We start from the raw sequence: 15,413 nt of genomic DNA on the forward strand, positions 1-15,413 counted from the left end.
CCTGGGCGGCCCCCCGAGGAGGTGGGCGGGGCCTGAGCGAGGCCGGGGCGGGGTAGAGAAACCAGGGGCCTGGCTGGAGAAGAGACCTAGGCTGGGAGGGGTCCGTGGGGCGAGAAGCGGGCGGGGCCTGAGCTTCTCTCCATCTCGCTCTCCGCGCCTGTTTTCTGGGTTTTGGAGGCGAAACCCTCCAGTGAGGCTGGATCAGCTCAGCAGTCAGGGAAATAGTACCTCCCTGAGAAGTCAACGTGAGTCGGTCATTGGATCCAGGAAAGTTCCTTGCTATTGAAATTAATTTTAGCAATTTATGTCCAAAGCCTGGAAGTTGTCTAGGGCAGGAATGCAAACTAGAATGCGAAATACAAAGCCTTGCCTGAGCGAAACCTCCAATTTGATGCTGACGGCCCACAGAAGAGAAATCCTCTCCCTTTCAGTTCTCCATTCACTGGGGTGGGAGAGTCCACGCTGTGCTCAGCTCCAGAGACTTCCCTAGGGCCACCGCCTGGGGTGCGGAGCGGAGGGCTCAGGCCAGCGAGGAGTGAGGTCACCACCTGCTGCTGAAACACAGCAGGGATGCGGGCGAGGTGCCTAGAGGCTGGGGTCCCAGCTACTCAGGAAGCAGGGGCGGGAAGATCGCTGAGCCCGGAGGTCCAGGCCAGCCTGGGCGACAAAGTAAGACCCTCTACCCCAGAGCTCCTTCCTCCGCCTCAATAAGAAAAAAAAAGTGATTTCAAAAAAAAAAGCACTGACATTGTAACAGTGCATATAAAATGTCCACTTATTTCTTACATGTGTTATTTCATGTTGCACTTGGAATGAGTTATTCTTGTCGTGGAAAAGAGTCAAACTCTGTAAAAAATTTTAAGAGATTTATCCTTAGCTAAAATGAATGACTATGGCCCGTGACACAACCCTCAGGAGGTCCTCAGAACATGTGTCCAAGGTGATGCGGAAAAGCTTGTTCTTAGACATTTTAGGGAGGCATTAGACATCAATCAAATACATTCAAGAAATACATTGCTTGCTTCAGAAAGGCGGGACAACTCAAATTGGCGAGACAACTCAAATCGAGGGCTTCCAGGCTTTAAATTGAAACATTTTCTGATTGACAATTGGTTGCGTTTGTCTAAATACCTGGGATCAATAGAGAGGAAACGTTCAGGTTAAGATAAAGGACTGTGGAGAACAGGGTTCTTTTGAAGTCTTCTGTTGGCTGCCCTCAGATAATAGATGACAAATGTTTTCTATTCAGACATTTAAAAGGTGCTAGATTCTTACTTACTCTCTTTAGGATTGGGAAGGCCTAGAAGAAAAAGATCTAGCTATGTTAACAGAGATTCTTTACAGATGCACATGAACCCCTCATAAAGAACAGCTTTGCAGGACCTTTTCAAAATATGGCAAGAAACATGTTTTGGGATAAAATATTTTGACTTTGTTACATGTTACACCAAAGTCAGACTGGAAAGTAAGACAGGATATATAGAATTAAATAAAACCCATCTGATGAGTATTTATGGTTTGTAGGGCATGACTCCCCAGACCCCTTAGATAGGAATTTGGGCAAGTTAAAAAAAATCAGAGCTTAGTCCTCATTCTCATATCCTTTTTTTTTTTTAACATTTCTTCCCTGCAATATAATAATTGTACAATAAACATCGTTGAAAACATATCAATAATTTCTAAATGTATTGTAATATTAAATTCACTTTACGTGTCTTCTCTAATTAGAAAATGTATATTTTATTTTCAAGCTGGAATTTTTTTTTTTTTTTCCTGGAGACAGGACCTAGTTATATATCCCGGCTGGAATACAGTGGTGGGAACACTGCTCACTGCATCGACTTCTAGGGCTCAAGCAGTCCTCCCACCGCACCTCCCAACTAGCTGGGGCCACAGGCCGGCTAACTTTTTAATATTTTGTAAAGGCAAGGTCTGACTATGATGCTCAGGCTGGCCTTGAACTCCTGGACTCAAACAATCCTCCCACCTTAGCTTCCCAAAGTGCTGGGATTGCCGGCAAGCCACCACACCCATCCAATTGTAATCTATTTTGGGTGTTTTCTTTGTTCTTTCCTGAGTGTTCTATCAGGTGTGAATAACAAAGACTGTAAAATAGTCTTCAAACATTGGGTTTTCTTTTTTCTTTTTTTTTTTTTTTGAGACGAAGTCTGGCTCTCGTTCACAGGCTGGAGTGCAATGGCGTGATCCTGGCTCACTGCAACCTCCGCCTCACCATGTTAGTCAGGCTGGTCTCAAACTCCCGACCTCAGGTGATCCACTGGCCTCGGCTTCCCAAAGTGCTGGGATTACAGGTGTGAGCCACTGCACCCAGCCTCTATGTTCCTTTTAAAAAAATCATTCTAGCTATCTTGTTTAGGAATAAAATGGGAGGGAGGTTTGTCTGTCGGTTCCCAGCTTGACTTTTCTCTTTGGCTTAATTTTTATTTTTCTTTCACAAGCTTGTGACAGACATAATGCTTTGACACTGAAAGGACACAAAGATAGATGTGTACCCGCCCCCCACCCGCTACACCCTTGTTCTGCTCTCTAATCTTTGCACATACCAGAGATTTCGTAAGTTCTGTGAGTACCTGGTTTTCTGCACGTACCAGAGATTTTGTTTTGCACATACCAGAGATTTTGTAAGTTCTGAGGCAAGGTCACAAGACGTGTTTAAGTAAGATAAACTCTTGCTGCCATAAACCTGCTCTCCCGCCTCAAAGTTTGAACCAAAATATCAGAAATGGCGGGAACCAATCATAGTTAGCCAAATCGCCTTGTTCAAACACTAGCCAATCATATATCTGATTTGTATAATAACTCTATGCCCACTTTTCTTAGACTATATAACACTGCTCGGAGCTCAGTGGGGGAGCTCTCCTGCCCGTCTCGTTTCACGAGCGAGGGAGAGTTCCAGGTTCGAACCTGTAATAAAGATCCTTGCTGCTTAACGCTGACTCTGGACTCTGGTGGTCTTCTTCGGGGAATAAACGGTCTGGGCATAACACACACTGATATTGCTTTATATAGATTTTCCATAACATTAAACACAAATTAAGGTACTCCATGGAATTACATTATTTGACATTTTTTTTTTTTTTTTTTGAGACGGAGTCTCGCTCTGTCGCCCAGGCTGGAGTGCAGTGGCCGGATCTCAGCTCACTGCAACCTCCGCCTCCCGGGTTTACGCCATTCTCCTGCCTCAGCCTCCCGAGTAGCTGGGACTACAGGCGCCCACCACCTCGCCCGGCTAGTTTTTTGTATTTTTTAGTAGAGACGGGGTTTCACCGTGCTAGCCAGGATGGTCTCGATCTCCTGACCTCGTGATCCGCCCGTCTCGGCCTCCCAAAGTGCTGGGATTACAGGCTTGAGCCACCGCGCCCGGCCTATTTGACTTTTTTTAAATGAAAAGTCTCACATATTTATTACTGAACCCAGCCACCCAACACGTTCATAACAGAGAAAAAATATGTATTCGCAATAAAACGTGTCCAATTCTCCAGATAATGGTGACATTTTCAGCTTGATATGGTAACATGATTGTGACACTCAGACAGCATAAATATGTGTGCCATCTCATGTGCAATTTCTAATAGACACAGCTTGGTTCTTGTCCAATGTCTCCTTTTGGAGTTGTACCTGATTTTCTTACCAGTTTTCATCTGAATCCACTAGGAAATGGAACAATTTTGCTTTTGTTTCTTGGCCAGGAATCGCTTAATCCTGGAAGTGTTGTGAGAAGATCTGGTGAGAAGCAGAGTTAAGTACACACCACGATGGTGGAGAAAGGAAAGAGAAGGGGCTTGACTTTTTTTTTTTTTTGAGACAAAGTTCCGCTCTTGCCCTGGCTAGAGTGCAATGGCGCCACCGTGGTTCATTGCAACCTCTGACCCTGGGTTCAAGGGATTCTCTGGCCTCAGCCTCCCGTGGAGCTGGGATTAGAAGTGGCCGCCACTATGCTAAGGAAAGAGAGAGACCCTCTCACATTGTTGTATATTGTTTTATACTCAGTACCTGTTTTAAGAAAAAAACAAGGAAGTAAAACCAAAGACAGGCAGCCCGGTGCCAGGCCCAGAACCAGGCCTGGGTCTGCCTGGCCTAAACCCAGTAGTTACAAATCAACTCATAACTTAGCAACCCATGTTATTCATAGATTCCAGACATTGTATAGAAGAACACTGTGAAACTCCCTGCCCTGTTCTGTTTCTCTCTGACCACCAGTGCACGCAGACCCTGTCACATACCCCCTGCCTGCCAAATCAATCACGACGCTTTCATATGAAATCTTTAGTGTTGTGAGCCCTTAAAAAGCACAGAAATTGTGCACTCGGGGAGCTCGGATTTTAAGGCAGTAGCTTGCCGATGCTCCCAGCTGAATAAAGCCCTTCCTTCTACAACTTGGTGTCTGAGAGGTTTTGTCTGCGGCTCGTCCTGCTACAATGCCAGCTAATTTTTATATTTTTAGTAGAGACAGGATTTCACCATGTTAACCAGACTGTTCTCGAACTCTATTGTTTCTGCTGTTAGCTGTCAGTCCTCTTCATTGCGGCATGAACAAGATTTTTTTTTTTTCTGTGAAACTGATGTGATCTGCCTGCTGCTCCCTGCATCACCTTCAACACTGTCTTGTCCCAATTCAAAATGAGTTATCCATTTACAAACTGTTTTTTTGGGCATTGTCCCCATAACCTGTTCATAAAGCATCAATGATATTATTTCTCTACCCAAACTTTCCCACAAGTATTCTTTTTTTTTGAGATAGTATCTTGCTCCGTCATTGCCCAGGCTGGTCTTGAATACCTGAGCTTACGTGATCCACCTGTCTCAGTCACTGAAAGTTCTGGGATTACAGGCCTCAGCCACTGCATCTGGTCTCATTGTAAATTTGATGTTTCTTCTTATTTCAAGTTTAGCAGAATTGATATTGCTTTGATAGAGTCTCTTTTCAAACTCATGTCTTATCCTTCTGAGTGCCTCAAACTACAGCCTGTTCAGACAAGCTATAACAGATTTGTACCAGTTTATTTTGGTCCAAAAAGTGTGAAATTCATGCACAATTTTCTCATAATACGTATTTTTCCATGAGCTTCTTGAAGACCCCTTGTACTAGAAAAGTGTATTCAAAAGGATATATAAAAGGATTGTAGATATGCAAGTGCCACTTACTTCTGGGATGCAAGGATGGTTCAACATATTCAAGCAAATCAATGTGATATACCACTTGAAGAGAATGAAAGATGAAAACCACATCACCTCAGTAGATGGAGAAAAAGCATTTCACAAAATTCAACATCCAGTCATCATAGAAATCCTAAACAAAATAGATAGAGAAGGCAATCTACCTCAACAATGGAAATAACCAAGCACAGAAAATGGAATGCTTTTCCTATAGGATCTCACATAATTCAAGAATGCTGTCACTCCTTCTATTCAATAAATACTGTCTGCCCCACCCTGGCTAACACGGTGAAACCCCGTCTCTACTAAAAAAAAAAAAAAATTAGCCCAGTGTGGTGGCAGGCGCCTGTAGTCCCAGCTACTCGGGAGGCTGAGGCAGGAGAATGGCGTGAACCTGGGAGGTGGAGTTTGCAGTGAGCCAAGATTGTCCCACTGCACTCCAGCCTCGGCGACAGTGAGACTCGGTCTCAAAAAAAAAAAAAAACCACACACGCACAAAACTGTCTCTCTTAGCCAGAGCAATTAAATAGCAAAAGAAGGAAAACTCATCAAAATCAGAAAGAAAGAAATTTATATTTGTTTGTAGATGACATGATATTCTGTGTAGAAAATTACAATGAGTCAACCAAAATATTACTGGTACTAAATAAATTCAGTGGATTTGCACAATATCAGCACCAAAAATTACTTGAATTTCCATACATTAACAATAAGCAATTTTAAAAGAAAATTTAAACACTTCCATTTGATAGAGAACTTAAAGAAATACGAATAAACGTACAAAGCCGAGAAGTTTGTACCTTGAAATCTACAAATGTTGATCAAAATGGTTAAAAACATAGATACAACCCATATTGATAGTTTTGAAAAATTAATATTGTTAAATAATTATATAACCCAATGTGATTTAGATTTAACACAATACCCATAAAAATGCCTATCAGTTCACCTTGCACCACAAAAGTGAAAATGGCCTGTTCCTGCCTTAACTGATAACATTACCTTGTGAAATTCCTTCTCCTGGCTCACCCTGGCTCAAAAGCTCCTCCACTGAGCACCTTGTGACCCCCACCCCTGCCAGCCAGAGAACAACCCCCTTTGATTATAATTTTCCACTACCTACCCAAATCTTATAAAATGGCTCCACCCCATCTCCCTTCACTGACTCTCTTTTCAAACTCAGCCCACCTGCACCCAGGTGATTAAAATGCTTTATTGCTCACACACACACAAAAAAAATCCCTATCAGATATGTTAAACAAAAAACAGGCTGGAAAAGTGGCTCACATCTGTTGGCCACACTAGTCTCAAACTCCTGACCTTAAGAGATCTACCCACTTTGGCCTCCCAAAGTCCTGGCATTACAGGTGAGAGCCACCACACTCAGCCTAATCCTCTTAACATAAACAGTTTAATGTCAATTAATGCTTGAACTCAATGTTAAGTCAGCTCAAACTCGAGTCAATGCTGAATTGACTCTAATTCAATTAATGCTTGATGGTTTACTATACTCATTGCATTTGGAACTATTATCTCAAAAATAAATTTTCTGATATTTTGCAACAGGTGACCTCAGACTGAAGACCTTGCCACACTGATGACATTTGTAAGATTTCTGTCCATTATGGATTCCCTGATGTCTAATGAGGTGTGAACTTGAAGTAAAGGCTTTGCCACAATCATCACACTTGTGAGGTTTCTCTCTTGTATGAATTCGCCTATGTTTTGCGTAGGATGAAGCTTGACTGAAGACCTTGCCTCAATCATGACATTTGTAAGGTTTCTCTCCAGTATGAGTTCGCCGATGAACTGCAGTGTATGAATGATGTCTGAAGAATTTGCCACATTTACTACACTTTTAAGATCTCTCTTCATTATGGATTCTCCAATGATTTACAATGGTTGTAGTATTACTGAAGACTTTGTGACAATCATTACTTTAGTAAAGTTTCCCTATGCCATGGATTGCCTGATGGTGAATAAGTGTTGACTGCGCACTAAAGGCTTTGCCACACTCATTACACTTGTAAGGTTTCTCTCCAGTATGAATTCTAGTATGTTGTGCCAGGTGTGAATAACACCTGAAAGCCTTGTCACAAACCTTACATTTGTACGGTTTCTCTCCAGTATGAACTCTCTGATGTTGTGCAAGGTATGAATCACTCCCAAAAGCCTTGTCACAAACCCTACATTTGTATGGTTTCTCTCCAGTATGAATCCTCCTATGTATTTCAAGGCGTGATTTGAAATTGAAAACTTTGTCACATTCTTCACATTTGTAAGGCTTCTCTCCAGTATGAAGTCTATGATGACATGCAAGTTGTGACTGTGTCCTAAAAACCTTGCCACAATCATTACACTTGTAAGGTTTCTCTCCAGTATGAAGTCTATGATGATATGCAAGACTTGATTTGTGATTAAAGCTTTTGCCACATTCACTACACTTGTAACGTTTCTCTCCAGTATGAATGACCTTATGCATTACAAGAGATGAATTTTGAACGAAGGTCTTGCCACACTCATTACACTTGTAAGGTTTCTCTCCAGTGTGAATTACAATATGTTGTGCCAGGTGTGAATCACGTCTGAAAGCCTTGTCACAAATCTTACATTTGTATGGTTTCTCTCCAGTGTGAATTCTCCTATGTCTTTCAAGGTGTGATTTGCGACTGAAAACTTTGTCACATTCTTTACATTTGTGAGGTTTCTCTCCAGTATGAAGCCTATGATGACGTGCAAGGTTTGATTGTTGATTAAAAACCTTGCCACATTCATTACACTTGTAAGGTTTCTCTCCAGTATGAATTGTCTTGTGAACTAAGAGGGCTGAATTGTCACCAAACATCTTGCCACAGTCATTACACTTGTAAGATTTCTCTCCAATGTGAATTACAGTATGTTGTGACAGGTATGAATAATGTCTGAAAGCCTTGTCACAAATCTTACATTTGTATGGTTTCTCACCAGTGTGAATTCTCCTATGTCTTTCAAGGTGTGATTTGCGACTGAAAACTTTGTCACATTCTTTACATTTGTAAGGTTTCTCTCCAGTATGAAGCCTATGATGACGTGCAAGGTTTGATTGTTGATTAAAAACCTTGCCACACTCATTACACTTGTAAGGTTTCTCTCCAGTATGAATTGTCTTGTGAACTAAGAGGGCTGAATTGCCGCCAAACCTCTTACCACACTCATTACACTTGTAAGGTTTTTCTCCAGTATGAAGTCTATAATGACATGCAAAGTGTGCTTTTTTACTAAAAATCTTGCCACATTTATTACACTTGTAAGGTTTCTCTCCAGTGTGACATCTACAGTGGCGTGCAAGGTATCGCCTCTGATTAAAGATCTTGCCACATACGTCACATTTATATTGTTTCTCTTCTAAATGGATTATCTGATGTTTTTTAAAGAGTGAGCTACAATTAAAGGATTTGCCATTCTCATTACATTGAAAAGATTTTACTTTCATGTGTACATCCTGGTTTTGTGTGAGTAATGAAGAATGGGAGAAATTATTCCCATAGTTATTAGAAACATGGGTTTTGGGCCTACAAGAAATTCTTTGGGCTGTTGGAACTGAGGAGGCATTGTTGATAGACTTCTCCACTTGATTATCAATTTTCCCTTTGGGCTGAGATATGTGCAGTTTAGGCAGATGCAAATGAAAGCTTGATCTAAGCTGATCTTTAATAGGCTTGTTTCCAGCATGCCTTTGATCATATTTGTCTGTACTACCTGTCAACATTTTTATTTCTGTCATGGATACTTCATGGACATTTGTTTCATCTTCTTGCCACTGAAACACAAAATCATGAATATCTTTCTCAATTTCCTGGAAGCAACTTTCTCCAATGTGATGACTTGCTTGTCTTTGCAATGTCCCTGTGTGGATCACTTCTGTATTGCCTTGCCCTGTTGATGAGAACTTCTTCATCCTGCATTTGGAAGAGATAGCTACAAAATATAAACACCAATAGGTTTCCAATTAAGTACAGATGGTATATAATACTGAAATGTGTAAATACGACACCAAAAACAACACTTATTTTAAACTTCCCAAACATGAGCTTCAAAGTTTAGGAACACAAAAGGAGGAATATTCTTTAATAAATGAAGGGTGATTACATGTCCTTCAAATCATTTCTATGGAATTCTATTTCCAGTATCATGACAAAACACTGATAGGGCACAAATAAAGTAAGAAATGTTTGTCCACTGTGACCCTAAAGTGTGTCATAGTTTGCAAAAATTTTATCACTGTCACAAGAAGAAGAAAAATATATATTCTTCATATTTACAGCATATTTACTGTATAGAAATAAATGTTAAAGGACTGGACAATGTATTATATTGGTAAATAATCCACAACAAGCTCTTGTAAGGATAATCAAAATCAATGGAAATTCTTATTATCAAACAATCATAGCACTGAGAAGACAACAAAAGATTATGAAAATTAGCCAGGTGCTGTCGCCCGTGCCTGTAGTCCCAGCTACTCGGGAGTCTGAGATACAAGAATCACTTTTAGCCAAGAGGCAAAGGTTGCAGTGAGCCAACATCGCACCACTGCACCCCAGCCTGGGTGACAAAGTGAGACTTCGAGTAAAAAAAAAAAAAAAAAAACAGACAGGGCGTGGGGGCTCACGCCAGTAATCCCACTATTTTGGGAGGCCAAGGCAGGTGGATCTCCTCAGATTAGGAGTACAACCAGCCTGGCCACCATGGTAAAACCCCATCTCTACTAAAAATACAAAAAGTAGCCGGGCATGGTCACGGGCACCTGTAATCCCAGCTACTTGGGAGGCTGAGGCAGGAGAATTGCTTGAATCTGGGAGGCGAAGACTGTGGTGAGCTGAAATCATTCCACTGCACTCCAGCCTGAGCAACAAAGTGAGACTCCATCTCAAAAAAAAAAAAAGAAAATGTTAATACCATATTTTTCTGAATAACTGTTACAAAATTACCTATCTCCACATGGAACAGGTACTCTGTGACTTCTTAAAACAGTTTTCGTATTTTTATTGTTTTGAGATGGAGTCTCGCTCTGTCACCCAAGTTGGAGTGCAATGGCACAATCTGGGCTCACTACAACCTCAACCTCCAGGGTTCAAGCAATTCTCCTGCCTCAGCCTCCTGAGTAGCTGGGATTACAAGCATGCCCCACCATGCCCAGCTAATTTTTATATGTTTAGTAGAGATGGGGTTTCACCACGTAGGCCAGGATGGTCTCAAATTCCTGACCTCAGGTGACCCACATGTCTTGGCCTCCTAAATCCCAGGATTACAGGCATGAGCCACTGCACCTGGAGGCACTTTTCACATTAATGAGTGGAATGTATCAGTTATATTGCATACCACGTACTGAAAACTCACATGTAAAGTCATAAAAATCAATAATAAAATATTGTAACCCTCGATAAAACAAGCAAGAAACTAATAAGTAGATTTATACAGCCTACAGAATTTTAAACAATTCCCTCTTAAGAAAAAAAGGTGGCTCACGCCTGTAATCCCAGCACTTTGGGAGGCCGAGGCGGGCAGATCACGAGGTCAGGAGATCGATACCAGCCTGGCTAACACAGTGAAACTCTCTCTACTAAAAATACAAAAAATTAGTCAGGCGTGGTGGCGGGCGCCTGTAGTCCCAGCTACTCAGGAGGCTGAGGCAGGAGAATGGTGTGAACCCCGGGGGACAGAGCTTGCAGTGAGCCGAGATCGCACCACTGCACTCCAGCCTGGGTGACAGAGTAAGACTTCGTCTTAAAAAAAAAAAACAAAAACAAAAAGAAAAAAGCCACAACTTGTTCTTACGACCAGTACACAACATAAGAGCTGAAATACATGTTAAGATCACTACCTTCTAATACATGAGGTCAAGAAAATACACAGCATTATAAGGAATAAGAATTGACTATGGCTGGGCATGGTGGCTCATGCCTGTAATCCCAGGACTTTGGGAGTCCAAGGTGGGTGGATCACCCAAGGTCAGGAGTTCTAGAACAGCCTGGCCAACATGGTGAAACCCCATCTCAACTAAAAATACAAAAATTAGCCGGGCGTGGTGGCAGATGCCTGTAATCCCAGTTACTCCGAAGAGCTGAGGCAGAAGAATCACTTGGCACTGGGAGGCAGAGGTTGCAGCAGTGAGCCTAGATTGTGCCACTGCATTCCAGCCTGGGGGACCAGAGAGAGACTTCGTCTCAAAAAAAAAAAAAAAAAAAAAAAAAAGAATTGAGTAACGGCCAGGTGCAGTGGTGCATGCCCGTAATCACAGCACTTTTGGAGGCTGACGCAGGCAGATCATGAGGTCATAAGTTCGAGACCAGCCTGGACAACATGGTGAAACCCCATCTCTACTAAAATTACAAAAAAATTAGCTGTGCTTGGTGGTGGGTGCCTTTAACCCCAGCTACTTGGGAGGCTGAAGCAGGAATCATTTGTATCTGGGAGGCTGAGGTTGCAGTGAGCCGAGATCATGCTACTGCACTCCAGCCTGGGCGAGAGAATGAGACTCCATCTCAAAAAAATAAAATAAAATAAATAACGACTCTCCTTAAAGAAGCTTTGGTAGATTTGGCATTCTCTAATAGGATGTTCCTGCAGACAGGGACTTTGAGAGAATTGAGCCATGGGTGTTAACTACCGGTGAATACTAACAGTGCATTTATAAAGAAACATTAAAGAGCTCATTTCCTGTTCCTCTTTCCACCATATCAGGAGACGGCAGGAAGATGGCCAAGTTAAACCGTGAAGAAGGCTCTCACTAGGAAACAATGTGGCTGGCACCTTGCTCTTGGATTTCTTGCTTTCCAAATTCATGAGAAATAAATTTCTGTATCTTAAGCCTCCCAGTTTCAGCTATTTCCTTTTTTCTTTGTTTTTGAGACTCAGTCATGCTCTATCACCCAGGCTAGAGTGTACTGGCACCATTATCCTACCCCAAGTGATTCTCCCTCCTCAGCCCAGAGTCTCACTCTGTCACTCAGGCTGGAGTGCGGTGGCGTGATCTTGGCTCACTGCAACCTCCACCTCCTGGGTTCAAGTGATTCTCCTGCCTCAGCCTCCCAGGTAACTGGGATTACAGGTGCGCACCACCATGAAGAGCTAACTTTTGTATTTTTAGTAGAGATGGAATTTCACCATGTTGGCCACGCTTGTCTCGAACTACTGACCTCAAGTGATTGGCCTGTCTCAGCCTCCCAAAGTGCTGGAATTATGGGTGTGAGCAACTGCACCTGGCCTATTTTTGACATTTAGTAGATTCGAGGTTTCACCAGTTGTCCAGACTGGTCTCAAGCTCCAGACCTCAAGCAATCTGCCCACCTTGGGTTCTGAAAGTGCTAGGATTAGAGGAGTGAGCCACCCCAGCTGGCCAGTCTAAGCTATTTCTAACAAGACAGTGAAATGACAGACAGGAAAAAGAGCATCTCATCATCAATATCACCGAAGCCTGACAAATCTAATGAAACAAAGGAAGTTTAGAGTCTGTACTGTAAAACTTGCAATACTTGAAACCATCTAATAGCAATAACACATTTTATTTTATTTTTTTTTATTTTTTAAAGACGGCGTCTCGGGTCACCCAGGCTGGAGTGCAGTGGCGTCATCTCAGCTCACTGCAAGCTCCGACGCCTCCCAGGTTCATGCCATTCTCCTGCCTCAGCCTCCAGATTAGCTGGGACTACAGACGCCTGCCACCACGCCTGGCTAATTTTTGGTATTTTTAGTAGAGACGGGGTTTCACTGTGGTAGCCAGGATGGTGTCGATCTCTTGACCTAGTGATCCGCCCTGCTCGGCCTCCCAAAGTGCTGGGATTACAAGCATGAGCCACCGGGCCCAGCCAGTAATACCATGTTTTAGAAACATTGAGGCAGGCTGGGCACGGTGGCTCATGCCAGTAATCCCAGCATTTTGAGAGGCTGAGGCAGGAGGATCACGTGGTCAGGAGATTGAGACAATCCTGGCTAACAAGATGAAACCCCATCTCTACTAAAAAACACAAAAAATTAGCCCAGTGTGTTGGCAGTCACCTGTAGTCCCAGCTACTTGGGGGGCTGAGGCAGGAGAATCGCTTGAAACTGGGAGTTGGAAATTGCAGTGAGCCGAGATCACACCACTGCACTTTAGCCTGGGTGACAGACTGAGACTGTCTCAAAGAAAACAAAAAAAAAAAAAAAAAAATGAAAGAAGGCTAAACAGTAACTGCAACCCACAAGCTTTCCAGTAAAGGTAAATAAAAAAACAGATAGGCCGGGCATGGTGGTTCATGCCTGTAATCCCAGCACTTTTGAAGGACGAGCCAGGCAGATCACCTGAGGTTGGGAGTTCAAGACCACCCTAACCTACGAGGAGAAACCCTATCTCTACTAAAAATACAAAATTAGCTGGGCATGGTGACTCATGCCTGTAATCCCAGGTAGTCGGGAGGCTGAGGGAGGAGAATTGCTTGAACCCGGAGACGGAGGTTGTAGTGAGCCGAGACCGCAGCATTGAATTTCAGCCTAAGTGATGACAGCAAAACTATGTCTCATAAATACATAAATTACCAAATGGACAGATACAGAAACTTGCATATGTGTACCTTTTCTTCATAACTAAACTTTTTTTGTTATTTAAAATTAAAAGTCGTGAAAAAACACTGTAAAAATATGTTAATGAAAATGGAACATACACAGAAATAATTCTGACAAATAAAAAAGTTCTCTTGGAGAAGTAGTTTTTGCAGATTATGGATTTTTTTTTTTTTTTTTTTTTTTTAGACGGAGGCTCAGGCTGGAGTGCAATGGTGCGATCCTGGTTCACTGCAACCTCTACCTCCCGGGTTCAAGTGACTCTCCTGGATCAGCCTCCTGAGTAGTTGGAATTACAGCTGCCCACCACTGTGCCTGGCTACATTTTGTAATTATAGTACAGATGAAGTTTCACCATGTTAACCAGGCTGGTTGTAAACTTACCTCAGGTGATCCACCCCCCTCCGGCCTCTCAAAGTGCTGGGATTAGAGGCGTGAGCCACTGCACCCGACCAGGTTACAGAAATTTTAAGTTTCATTATTATACTATAAGTTTAAGATGTTTAACATACCTGCAACAATAACCTTGGCCCAAATATCTATACAACACACTTCACTTCTGCATACTGAAAGGAATGGACACTAACGTGGTTGTTATATTCACCCTGGAATCATGCTTCAACCACTTACATGTTTACTAAGAACTAAAAGACAAAACTATCTACAATAATAACAATGGTTGGGCATGGCAGCTCACGCCTGTAATCCCAGCCCTTTGGGAAGCCGACACAGGTGGATCACTTGAGATCAGGAGTTTGAGACTGGCCTGGCCAACATGGTGAAACCCCATCTCTACTAAAAACACAAAGTTAGCTGGGCATGGTGGTGAGTGCTTGCAGTCCCACTACCCAGAAAGCTGGGGCACAAGAATCCTGTGAGCCTGAAAGGCGGAGGCTGCAGTTAGCCAAGATTACACCACTGCACTGTAGACTGAGCGACAGAGTGAAACTCTGTCATAAGAAAAGAAAGAGCGGAGAGATAAGCAAGGGCAAAGAAAGACGTCCTTTCAAAGATCTCAGGATTTAAACTTTTATTTTCCCATAGAATTCTCCCACTTGCAGAGTTTCTCCACATACTATTGGAAGGTGGAACTTCCACTCTGCCCATCTGAGCGGGCAGGGCTTACCTGCCTTTACACCTGTAATACATTCCCTCCCAGCTGGATTTTGTTGCTATTTTCACTTCACTCTCCACCGTCCAGGGCTCTTTCTCTTGCTCCAACATGGAGACAGCAGGTCAGAAAGAGACTCCTGCTTATAAAAAGAAAGGACCATGACGTGCTGGAGCTTTTCTAGAGTCCCAGCCCTACGTTTCTGTAGGAAGGAAGACATTACAGATGAATCTAGGAAAGTATTTCACTAATTGCTCCACTGACTGCCTCCTTCTGAATGCTTGGGGAACGTTGTAATATGTAATATGTGGACATGGAGCTCTCTTCCAAGAACTACTGAATTGAAAGCACAGGAGAAGCAAACAGGGAACTGGAGATGTTTAAAGTCTGCCAAAAGGTTTTATTTTTGCTTTTTGAGACAGAGTCTTGCTCTGTCACCCACGCTGGAGTGCAGTGGTGTGTTGTCAGCTCACTAGAACCTTTGCCTCCTAGGTTTGAGTTATTCTCTTTCCTCAGCCTTTCTAGGAGCTGGGATTACAAGTGTGCACCC

General features: G+C 42.7%; 1 protein-coding gene and 1 long non-coding RNA gene across 7 annotated transcripts in view; one reads left to right on the top strand and one right to left on the bottom strand.

Moving 5' to 3' along the window:
- The first annotated feature begins 46 nt into the window (after positions 1 to 46).
- Positions 47 to 5,610, top strand: LOC144337306 (uncharacterized). Its single transcript, XR_013410279.1, has 2 exons — positions 47 to 245; positions 3,676 to 5,610. It is a non-coding gene; the product is annotated as an uncharacterized LOC144337306 (long non-coding RNA).
- A 122-nt stretch (positions 5,611 to 5,732) lies between these two features.
- Positions 5,733 to 15,413, bottom strand: part of LOC720058 (zinc finger protein 525) — a 55,684-nt gene continuing 46,003 nt past the window's right edge. Inside the window, exons 2-4 of one of the 6 annotated variants that reach the window (XM_077981300.1) lie at positions 14,601 to 14,608; positions 13,213 to 13,322; positions 8,844 to 9,135 (exon numbers count right to left, since the gene is read on the bottom strand). In XM_077981300.1, coding sequence (XP_077837426.1) covers positions 9,006 to 9,135; positions 13,213 to 13,322; positions 14,601 to 14,608 — 248 coding nt within the window. In that variant the 3' untranslated portion in view covers positions 8,844 to 9,005. Of the gene's footprint in view, positions 9,136 to 10,278; positions 14,072 to 14,600; positions 14,609 to 15,342; positions 15,352 to 15,413 lie in introns of those variants that run through there. The other 5 variants (XM_077981302.1, XM_077981301.1, XM_077981303.1 and 2 more) reach the window with 5 other exon arrangements.

This window comes from Macaca mulatta, chromosome 19, assembly GCF_049350105.2.
Source record: "Macaca mulatta isolate MMU2019108-1 chromosome 19, T2T-MMU8v2.0, whole genome shotgun sequence".
NCBI classification, from domain to species: Eukaryota; Metazoa; Chordata; class Mammalia; order Primates; family Cercopithecidae; genus Macaca; species Macaca mulatta.